At 35.4% G+C, this 12,351-nt stretch overlaps 1 protein-coding gene across 1 annotated transcript in view; it reads left to right on the top strand.

Annotated features, from left to right (window-relative positions):
• Nucleotides 1–216: 216 nt before the first annotated feature.
• LOC118746340 (forkhead box protein B2-like) overlaps nt 217–12,351 on the top strand; it is a 47,720-nt gene continuing 35,585 nt past the window's right edge. The window contains exons 1-2 of the mRNA XM_036480194.1: nt 217–222; nt 9,213–9,261. Coding sequence (XP_036336087.1) covers nt 217–222; nt 9,213–9,261 — 55 coding nt within the window. The remainder of the gene's footprint in view (nt 223–9,212; nt 9,262–12,351) is intronic.

The following is a 12,351-nucleotide window of genomic DNA, read 5'->3' as shown; positions in this document are numbered from 1 at the left end:
ATTTGACAGCAACAGATGCTGTAGCTGCTATTCTCCCTACTGCTGTCAATTTAAATACATACTGCTATAATGGAAATTACTGGAGGATGACAATAAAATTTCATTTTCGTCCACAGTTGAGTGAATTCAGCGCCATTGCAGATAATCTAATCTCACACAAATGTGTACGCACGCATTCACGTTACAAAATGAAAAACAAAAATTACTTTTGACAAAATGCAGGTAAGAATATGTATTCATTCAAGTAACAGCTGACGCCGGGGAAGTTGGTTTTTATTGTGTTTGGCACAGTTCCTTCTTCGAAGTTGACCTAAAGGGATAAAAGGAAACATTTCACTTTAAGCAATTTTGTTTATTTATTGATAATAACCGAAGATGTCGCCGCCAACAATGTATTATTGACTAGAAAGACAAAGCAGGAAATATGTTATAAATTTGGTTGCATATGGTATCTAGTGAATAAAGTACTATATGATGTAAGTGCATACTTACAAACATATAGATTTCTCAAAAGTTTTCGATACTTTTGGAGGACGGGCGTTTTACCTAAACCTTGGAAAGTCAAACGCCTTCTTCTACTGTCGAACTGCTTACCGTTCCATTTGTATGCTTGATACGGTGGGGAAGACCCTGGAGCGCATTATAGCGAGTCGTATCATCCGAGCTATTGATTTATCGACGAGTTGTCCTGCACCAAACTAGTTTTTATTCCGGAAAAGACGTTCTACCATCGATGCAGTACATCTGGTGAAAACCATTGCGATTAATGCAATAGCCAGGAAGCGCTGGAAAGGCGGTACAATTGAATATTGCCTCGTCATCACCCTAGATGTCAAAAATGCTCTCAATTCGGCGAACTGGCCAAAAATACTAGTAGCGCTCCAGAATTTTGAGGTTTCCGCGTATCTAATTAAGCTCAATTGCAGCTACTTCTGCAACAGAATCATCTTGTATGAGCCAAAATCTGGCATAATAAGGCATAAGGTCTCAGGCGGAGCAACTACTTTCTAGCATTCGGAAATCAGTGATCCTCTACGGGTCCAAGATTTGGGTAGAAGCACTCCAAGTAAATTCATAGAGCCGTGAAATTAATTCGATCTAAGGACTCTGTATATTAAGGCTTTGTTCAGCTTTTCTGATGACGGTTTATGAAGGTGCAGCCCTTGGGGTGGCTGGGCTACACCCTACTGATTTACTGGCGAAGGGAGACTCATTCAATCTTCCTGGATGCTCCACAGCCTCTCACGAACATAAGCGCTCGCAAGAAGGCGCACTCTATTCGAATGGTAGGAAAGATGGGACCCAGCTAACAATGGCCGGTGGGCACATCAGCTCATCCCTAATAACGAGAACTGAATTAGTAGGGCGCACGACAAGGTAGTTTTCAATATCGCCCAACTACTTCCTGGCCATGGCTGCTTCACTTGCAGCACTTTAATCACGAGGACTATGCACATTGCGAGACTTGTGGTCCCAATTTCCCTGAAGACGCGGAGCATGTACTGTTTAGCTGTCCATTTTTCAATGCAGCTCCACAGTATAGAACTTAGTCCCAAAAATGATGGAGACCTCAACCAACTGGAGAGCCATAAGCGCCAACGAAGCAGCAATAATTGGTAAATTGAGAAAACAGCATAGGTTGAAATCGCTAAGACGTACAGAAGGGGCCACTCAACTTTGCGTTGGAAAGACCAGGTGGAGAAGGACTTGGCATCACTTGTTATTTCCACTTGGCGTAAGTTGGTCCAGAAGAAAAACGACTGGCGTGCTTTGTTGAACTCGGCCAAAATGGCTTAAGCGGTTACAGCCCCTCCCGTTGGCGGATAGACAAGGAGTTTTAGTACAGATTTAAGTTTCACTCTACGGTGGGAAAAAAGAGCCAATAAAGCAATATAGACATATTAAGATAGATAGATACCCAATACCAGCTGTGGCCCAAGCGACACTTAAGTTTCAAATACTACACAGAATTAGCACTATACACATTCAAATGAGAATTTGTCATCTAAAGCGTATTTAACATTGTTTTGCTAATTCTGTTATTACAAGTTTGTTCGAAATAAAAGTTCATTAACCAACCAAGAAGCGTGCCTGAATCCTCATCAGGGTTATTGTATCGCAGATACCGTATTCAGATCCTTTGAGCAATAAAGTTTTTCGTATATGGTGGTTGGCTGTAAAATCATCTATTTGCGGAAGAGCACATTCAAATTTATTTAAACTAACTTAGCAGATTAAAAAAATATACGAAAAATAGAAAGACTTCCGGCTAAAGTTATTGTTGTAGTAGTTACCATTAGTATATTCTTTTAATTTTTTTTGCTTACATCCAGAAGCGCAGACTTGCACTTAATAACTGCAAATCAGTGCATTCACACTTGGCTTCAATATTTTCTAAAGATCCAATCAAACGCGCTGTCGCCACATATTTATGCAATCAGTTCCGTTAACTACAACCATACGAGTACTAAATAATGATGAAAGATAAACTCTCTCAGTATTGCCAATACTGTCATTCTCGTATGTAGCCATAAAATCCACTAAACAGCTAACCAACCACATCAAGCTGCTATTCATGCAATTTCAACATAGCTGTTACGCGCACTAAGTTTTTGAGTGAGTTTCACTGTTTGCAGTGCAAAAAAATCTCATCATCAATATGATTAATTCCTAATCAATTTTCGTGCAATTACGAAAACTTTTCCAACACTCTTAAGTGCACATTATCAACATCAAGTTGACGAATTGAGAGGCCATCGGTGCGTTGAATGGTAAGCACACACACATACACACACACACTTTGACACAGTAGCCAGCATAATTGCACTTACCCCGTAGTAAAATGCTAATGAGTAGTTTAGCAAAATAACTGCTTTTAAAACTCCATCACTAGACCGGTTTATGCGAATTCAAAATCCTAGCGGATTGTATCTAAATAGATACGTACTTACTTTGCAGACTGAATTTTCTCCAAATCGCAGAAGGATTTTATTGTATTAAACACCGTGGAGCAGTCAATTTTGCACACAAAAAAATCAATTCGCGAAACTAGGAGCCAAAAATAGTAAAACACGGTTTTAGTTTTTCTCTCTGAGGTCAGGATTTTTCTTTAAAGGACATAGAAATTTCAAGGATATGGTTAGATCAAAAAATTGTTTACATGCTACTTCATTGCAATACAGAATAACAATATTGAATGAAATAAAAGAAAACCCTTTGTAGAATTTAAAAAGATTAAATTTTTTGGGTCACAAGGACGAGTAGGTATTGAAAAATCCCTTTTAATTATTTTGATTTTTACCTCGTTTTTATTAGCTTGGGATGTAATTTAAGATAAAAAAGTTAGCAGGGCGAAACACATGTAATCTTTCCAAGAATATTTACTGCAAATTTTTAAGGATGTTCAAGAATACAATTTTAAAAGGACATTTTCAATACTTATTCTACAGAATTTACTCTCGCAGGGTGAACTTAGGACGCAGCATTAGTACCACCAATATTGTCAGACTGGAAATCAAGCAAAAAATAACTCTTCATATGGCGCATAAACGAGGTCGATGTCGAGCACGAATAAAAGGGATGGGATGATTTGCCTTTCAAAGACATGGAAACACATTAAAATTCAACATTTGTTTCGGCTAAGATGATGATGAGCCGATGTGAGAACCCTTCGATTTTCTCAACAAAAGCAAGAGCGTACACGAATGCAAACAAAGGACCAATTACACTTGAAGTAAACAAGTGACGAGACTTTGCAAAGGAGAGGGGAAATTGGCGATATCGGTACACGGTTGAAACGTTATAAAAGGAAAGGAAAATCGTTTGCTTTAAAAATTTAGTCATGGCTCACATTTTATGTACACATCTCAATTCCTACGAACTATTTAATTAGACGAGCAAATAATCAAAATATAAATTGTATAAACGAGATTATTGATTTAAAGGAAAAATAGATTTTCGATGAAAATATCGGCCCTAAATTGCCGAAAATGAATACTACGATCATTTACATACTAAGGCTCGTGTAATAATTTTAGCTGTTCGGTTTGAGCCATTTTCGAGAAATTTTTCTCAGCGACACAGTCTTGTACTCAAAGCCTTAAAAGCTCATTTCTTCTTATTTCTGTCATTAAAAAGGCTTCTTGTTAAAACTATATGCCATTTGGAGGCGACGTAAACTTTGTGAGACAAAAAGGCGTACACCACAAATTGGAGGAAAAGCTCGGCCAAGCACTGGCAAGTGTGTAAGCCCCAAATATAATTTTTTGTAAGCCAAAATACACAAAAAATATGAAAAGGGAATGAATTTAGCCCTTCTGCATTGTTTCTAATTTAACCCTTTCTTCAACGTTCTGGGTCACTATGACCCAATAATAGAAATTATTATGTTTTAATCTTAATCTTCTATGTACTTATTTCTAAAAGGTATTTTTCTGTTATCGAGCGATATCTCCTTTAATATCTTCTCAATTTGAATGAAGGATATCTCATTTTGAAGGGGAGCGCTCACGCACATGCGAAAAATAGTCACGTTGTTCAAATTTAGTGGTTTAATAAAAAAGGGGGTTTCAAAAAGCCGAAAGCATTGTATCTGGCCAATAAAGCGCCATACATATCTTCCATAATACTCCATCAAATTGAATGATTTAAAAACTATTTTGAAGGGCAGCTTCGCCTTTTGAGGTAAAAATAAAAACTTTTTAATAGGGTTGCAACCCACTTACAATTTAATCGAGTAAAATATTACAATGCATTCAGGAAATGAAAGGCATTTAAATGCACTCTTATCCAGAAGTAATAATTTTGAAGAGGGTTGTGAACTATTTAAAAATTGAATGGCCTTACTCATAAAAAATAAAAAAGATTTAAAGAGTGACATTTTCATAAAAAATTTCGATTTACAAAGCAGTTAAAATATTCTTTATTTTTGATGAATTTGGGTGTAAATCTATATATATATATATATATATGTATAAAACAAAGTTGCTTACGTAATACCTAGCAAATGTAGCTCCTATGTGAGTTGTCCTGTGTGAATTGTCTCTTTGTTTTGTTTGTCTCTTCCGATTAGAAAATTCCGGTAAAATCTATTTTTCCACAGATCTTGTACTCGACATTTATAGTTACCAAATCATGTGTTAAGAGGAATATATTTAGCTGACTTTTTTCTGAGTGTATGTTGGTTGGGTTAGGTTAGAGTGCGTTGCAAATTTTTACCGGTTTCATTTACAATTGTCGGATTTGAAAAATATATGATGGAATTTTGATTAAAAATACAAAATTTGTCTTATATTGCGCCTTATCCTGAGCTTCGTCCGAAAAAAAAATTCACCCGAAAATTTTTATTCGGCTCATAGTAAATACATTTTAACCAAACGTGAAAAGTGAACCGGTTCGAGGAAAATGAAACTCATGATAAGGCTGCATGAGTCTCATTTTCCTCGAACCCATTCGCTTTTCGTTTCCGAGTATTCACTACGGGCGGATGAAAAATTTCGGGCGAAACCCACGATAAGGCTTAATGAGAATATCTGGCGCGTATATTTCCTTTGCGAAAATTGCCTCGACGATAGTTTGAATTTTTCGACATCGTACTTTCGGTGTTCGTAAACCATTCGCCGATCAGAATATGAAACAAACATTGGCGATTAGCAGTGCGAATCGAAACCCTCAGCAATGCGCCCAAGTTAATGCACAGCTTTGAGTGCATGCGTCGCGGATTCATGCAGGACGACCTCAGAGGAATCAGATCCTTAACAACGGTAATAAATGTATTTCGTTAGCAATCCTGATATCGAAATTCATCAGTGTTGTGCCATTAACGTTGCTATGAATTCGTAAATTCAAAGAACTTCTTCACGGGCAAAACGCTTTGGTTAGGTATTTAAAACGGCAGTGGAAGATGCGCCTTCCGACGCCCACAAAACCATAATCAGAGCAGATAAATGTGCTACTGCAAGTCATTCGACCCTATGCTGAATATCGGCATAGTCATCGTCGACGATCGTCAACGCATCAGTAATATGGCTGGCTTTTATAAGTTTTCAATTGCAGCCAGTGTTGTCAGATTTTATTTGCAAAAAAACCCTAGATTTACTGTATTTGGACATAAAAACTGCAACCATCAAAAACGAAAAGTTTTGATAAATTTAAGCTTTTTTAATTTTATTAAACGTAAATAAAAAAAGCGATTCTCTACATTACTTTGCAAATTTTTTTGAGCATCTGATTCGATAACTCAAATCATTTTTTAAAGGAATATTTAGTTCTCAAAATACCAGAGAGTTTTGAAGTTTTTATTTCATTTATTGTTTTATTCAAATTGATTTGGGGAAATACTCTTTCCACGTTTGCTGTGGCGACTGGAATGCAAAGGACAGCGGAAAACATTTGTTTTGTATGAAGTAACGCATGTTCTTCATCGCCCCCCTTTTATCTTAAGAGTTGACTTACTAAAAAACATAAGGAGAAATTTTTAAGTTATTCGTTCGAATCATAACTTTCGAAAAAACTTTAATTTGTACTAGAAGGTAATTTAAACAACTGTAATCTTGTATAAAAAACTGTAATTTAAAGTTAAAACTGTGAATCTGGCATCATTGGTTGTAGATAACAAATGTATTTTAAAATTTTCTTGATTTGGGTGTTTTCGTTTATGGAAAAATTAAACTGTCTTTTATTTAATATAGTTCCAAGAAGGTTTTGCGAATCCATAACCTGGTTCGCTAGTTTCACTAGGTAAAGACTATTTTTCACAGATTTATGAGAGTTCCATGTTAAGTTGATTTCTGTTCAAATGTCGCCGAAATTGAATCAATTGGGTTTTATTTAAGAAATTTGGGTTTCTGGAATATTACTTGTCTTGAGTGGTGGCTTTTGTTGTTGAATCCCGCGATTTCCTAAAATAAAATCGCAGAGTTCACTGCCAACCACAATAAACTCTTCATTTGAAATATTAAAATTACATTAAAAAGCAAATTATATTTTAGGTCAAAATTACGCAGAAAAGCTGTGTGTCTCTAAATAAAAGGTTTTTGCCCTCTAGCAGAAATTAAAAAAAATAAATAAATCCAAACCCATAGCTACTGATGATATTAAAAAAAAGATTACACCATAGCTTGACTATTGAGTAATTTTGGCCCAATCATTGTAGAAGGGTTAAGATTTTTTTATAATTTTAATCGTTCAGTCAGCTTATACGACGTTCTATGGCACGTAATTCGCTCTCTCATTCGTAATTGGCTCTCAGTCGTAACCCGCTTTCAAATTACCCTTCGAATTACGTAATTCGCCTTACAACCTATCCTTAACCTTAGCTAACTTACATCATTTCTAGGTAATTCAGATTCAATTTATCGAACTCAACTGTTAGAGCAAGAGAGAATAGAAAAAATCAAAACAAAGGAAAGTAGGAAATGGCTAAAAAATAAATAAAAAATTAAATAATGAACTGTCAAATCGAATAAGAATGTGCCACGTAAACGGCGTAATTCACCAAAATATTTCAGAAGCGAACAATGTTATTGGCAGTGCTCGTGGGAACTTAGTTTTAGACCTCATCCTTCGAGATCTCTTTCAGGCGTCAAAAATTACACCGAACGAAAGCTTATGAGCTTCTTACATAATAACATTTCAAAAAAATTGATGAAATATTTGCAAATGGATGCAATTTTATATGAAATTCTGCTACATTTTTGTGAATACGCCCCCCATTGTTTATGAGTATTTATGTTGAATTGGCTGGCAGCGCTGAAGTCAAATACTTTTTTTAATATTCATACATACATACATACATGCATACATAGGTCATTGATATCAGATAGTAATTTACACACCTTTTTCAATCTTGTGATGCCTTCAAATGAATTTGTAATTGGTGCCTAAGTCACTAACGGTTAAAAGGTAGATCGTATAAAACTAGTTACATACCTTCTACTGTTTGGGAAATTCTATTTTAACCAGCTTTAATGCAAGCGCAACTGAATTGTGGATAATGCACATTTGTAAATGTATTTGTAATTGTTAATGAATTACCTTAGCTACTGGGTGAACACTTACAAATACACACACCAGCATACACACATACATGCTCAAAGTTACCAAGTGTTGTTGGCTAGTAGTAAGCCACTTTTTAAACTAAAAATGGATGGAATGGATGTGAGAGAGCTTCACTAATTAAAGAGGAAAAGACAACTGACAGCAACGCTGCTGGGCTTTTGAATTGAGTTGAAATAACCAACGGACGCGGCTCGAAGCCAAAGCTATTGCCAATGGCTTATGCTGCCTGTGCCTGTGTCAGTGGTTTTTGTTGTTTTTTTTTTTGTTTCCAACCAAGTTGGGGTATTATCAGTTATTTGGGATAATGGGAAAAGTTTTCGCAGCTACTGAACTTGTTGACAACGAACATGAGGCGTGCTCATATACTAAAACAACAACAACATCGACGAGCTTGGCCAGAAAAATGTATGCCATGTAGTAAGCGAGCAAGGCTACTTCTCTGTAGGATCATGGTTATGGCCATGGACAGAGTTTCTCACATGTACTACTCACATTCAAACACATACATACACACACATCCTTTACTGTGTTTCAGTTCAGTTTGAACACGAGTTTGCTAACAAGTAGTGCAGCCACTCAACGCCTCTGCGTGAAACGCTCCACCCAGCTGTCTACCATCAGCACACCCACTCTCTGTTGACGCTTAATCAGCGACCAAATACGGCAAATAGCATAAATGAAGTGGATGAGCACGCTTCCATACTTATGACCATCAACTTGGCTATGTTCATTATTTACATACATACATTCATACATACATATATTTGCCAGCCACTACTCGCACATATATACATATGTATATTCGCTCTTGGACAAGCAAAACTCCTACGCACAATCATTATGACGACCAGCGACAGACACAGCAGCACAGTCTGCTTTTATTTTATTTTAATTGAGACATAATAGTTTACTGCAAAGTGACAAAACTTAATGAATCTTCAATTCACAACGATGAACATCGCTAATGGCAATTCGCATTTTTGTGCGCCAAGTTCTTACCTAGACTTCTTTTAACGTCTGCAATGTCTTTTAAGTATTAAGTATTTTCAAAAGTATTTCTTTTTAAATTATATTTAGAGTGGAAATACTTAAGTGATTTTCGGTATAATTAATGGGTTGGTTTTCATCTACAATTTTTCTTCTTTTAATTGCAGATTGAAGACGCTATGCTGATGTTTGATAAGCAGACCAATCGGCACAGAGGTAAGTGCGCAGCTGTTGACTTACTTTTTTTATCGATTAAGCAATGTCCGTTAAGCTTTAACATTTTTATTAACAACGCCACGAGGAGAAATGGGATGCAAGTTGTAGGGAGTTGTATAATTTTCTATTAGATATGTATTAAGACGTTTTTTGATGTAGAATAAATTTTTTAGAGCTTCAAAAAATCGCTTATTGCACTAGAAGTAATAAGGCGATTTCAAAGCAAAATGCATCATTTCAAATAAAAAAATCCTAGATTTACCGACATGTTTATTCTTACAGGTGATCACTTCGTTTTTTTGTTCGTATAAAGATCGGTAAACATTGGCTTGTGTTGGGGTCAATTCTGAGCTGTTAAAGTGCTCTAGCAACTTTGGAGAAATTGAACCATGGGCCTCACAAGTGGCAGTAGGCACATCTAAGCGGTCGGCTATGGCTGCAAGAGTACCACTCAAATCCGAAAAAAGTCCACAAAAATCACATAAGGTATTAAAAAAAAGTTAAAACAAGTCCCAACGTGATTTTGGCACTGATTTTGATTTGTTTTAATTTTGATCTAAAAAGCACGTTGAACTAAGTTTGCTTTTCTAAATAAAAGATGTATTTACTTTTAATAGTTTTATTGTAATTTTTGGTCATGACTTCATACAAAGATAAGAATTTTCAGTGTATGATAGTTACGTGAAATAAAATCAATTTTTTTCTTAATTTCAAAATTGGAAACCGGTTTTTTTTTCATACAGCAATTTTTCGAATAACTCGAAACCCGGGTTTGAAAAAAAGACGAGCAATCAAACATCTGTTGCCACCTGTTTAAACCATCAAGTTTAACTTAAATGAAGGCAACTAGAAAATTTAAATATTTATCACGATATGGGTTTCAGACGAAAGAGCTTGTGGTTTGAAAAATGTTGAACAAGGTTGCCACCTATTTACAAAGTTAAATTCAATGGGGCATTTTTGTAGTCGAAATAAAGTCGAATTCAAGGTTAGTCGCAGCTTTTTTACGGATATTCCATAGAAAATTTTGCCAAAAAGCTGCAAACTAATGCAACTGTTTAAAAAGTCCAATGTAGTTAATTTTAATTAATGCAACTATAAAATTTAATTATGAATCACCTATGGGCGTCAGGCGAAGAAGGTTCTGGTTAGAAAATATTTTGAAGAGGGTTGCCACCTGTTTACAAATTAAATCCAACTTGAATTAAGATAATTAGATAGTTTAAATACGTATCACAATATGGGTGTCACACGAAAAAATTTCAACTCGATTTTCGGTTGAAAATATTTTGAGTAGGTTTGCCTGCCGTTTACAAAGTTAAATTCAGTATATACAATACTTTAAATGAATTACTACAATATGAGGATCATTCCAAATGGCTTTGAAACTTGAATTACAGGAATTTTCATATCCACATGACCATACTGATACATATCGTCGCCTGGGTAAAAGATTGTCGTATGTTAATTTCGGCAGGTTGTGGGAAATCGCGATTGAAGTTTGGAATGCAATTTCTCAAAAACGCGAAGATAGATTTTCTCCAAAGTCTATGAAAATGTTTCTAGTTCACAAAACTCTTAAATTATTTAATTTTTAATGTTTATTGTTAATTTGTTTTGAGTTTATGAAGAATTTTCTGTAGTAAAATTTTGTCGTAATCGCCATTTATCCACAATTTGGCAGCCACATTGTATGAAATACGACAAAATGTGATCAAAATTTCTACTAAATTAACGACACTTTTTAATATATATCTCGGAAACTAAAGGAAATATCCCAAAATGGAGAACGCCATTTTTAAAAAATTTATTAGTTTAATATGACTGCATCGCTAACTAAATTTTTACTAAATTATCAAAAAAATTTTATTTAAAAATATATAACTAACAAGTAAGAAAGTCTAAGTTCGGGCGGAGCCGAACATTAAATACCCGGCGCAAGTATTAAATATATGTTTTTTCACCCTTCCGAAACCTTCCGCTAGATGGTAAGCCGAGGTGTATCAATTTTGAGCAAATTAGCGTCCTTCAATTTCGAAATATTGGAGTTTCAAGCATTTCTTAAATTTACCGTTATATGAGAATCGGCCGTTATTTTAGTCCGATTTCAATAATTTTCAACGTTTTGGTTTTATGTGGCAAGTACAATAACCATACCGAGTTTGGTACAAATTGGTAGAACGGTTACCGATATACTTATATGTGATCATAAGTGGGCGGTGCCACGCCCATTTTCCAAAATTTTACCATAAACGTATTTCTTGGTAAAGAATTGTTGCAAGCATCAATTTTGAATAAATTAGCTTCAATATTTAATGATTTATAGAAGATTTTGTATTTCTCTAAATTACCGTTATATGGGATGTGGGCGTGGTTATTGTCCGATTTTTTAAATTTTCGGCCATTTAGTATGATGTATGAAGGCCAACAACTGTGCCAAGTTTGGAAGAAATTGGTGCATCGGTTACCAAGATATACACATGTAACCATAAGTGGGCGTGGCTACGCCCATTTTCCAAAAATTTATAATATTCTTATTTTTCGTCTAAAACTTATTATAAATATCAATTTTGAGTGAATAATCTCCAGTAGTTACTAAAATATCGCAGTTTTCGTATTTCTGAAAATTACCGTTATATGGGAAGTAGGCGTGGTTATTGAGCGATTTTAAAAATTTTCGGCCATTTGGTATGTTATGCGAAGGCCAACAACTGTGCCAAGTTTGGAAGAAATTGGTGCAGCGGTTACCAAGATATACACATGTAACCATAAGTGGGCGTGGCTACGCCCATTTTCCAAAAATTTATAATATTCTTATTTTTCGTCTAAAAATTATTGTAAGTATCAATTTTGAGTGAATTATCTTCAGTAGTTACTAAAATATCGCAGTTTTCGTATTTCTGGAAATTACCGTTATATGGGAAGTGGGCGTGGTTAAAGTCCGATTTCGCCCATTTTCAATACCAACCTACCTTGGATTAAGGGAAACCTACATACCAAATTTCGTTGAGATATCTCAATTTTTGCTCGAGTTATCGTGTACACGGACAGACGGACAGACGGACAGACGGACAGACGGACAGACGGACA

This window comes from Rhagoletis pomonella, unplaced genomic scaffold, assembly GCF_013731165.1.
Source record: "Rhagoletis pomonella isolate Grant_MI unplaced genomic scaffold, Rhpom_1.0 Rhpom_scaffold_00010, whole genome shotgun sequence".
Taxonomy (NCBI): domain Eukaryota; kingdom Metazoa; phylum Arthropoda; class Insecta; order Diptera; family Tephritidae; genus Rhagoletis; species Rhagoletis pomonella.
This window is presented reverse-complemented; position numbering and strand designations above follow the sequence as displayed.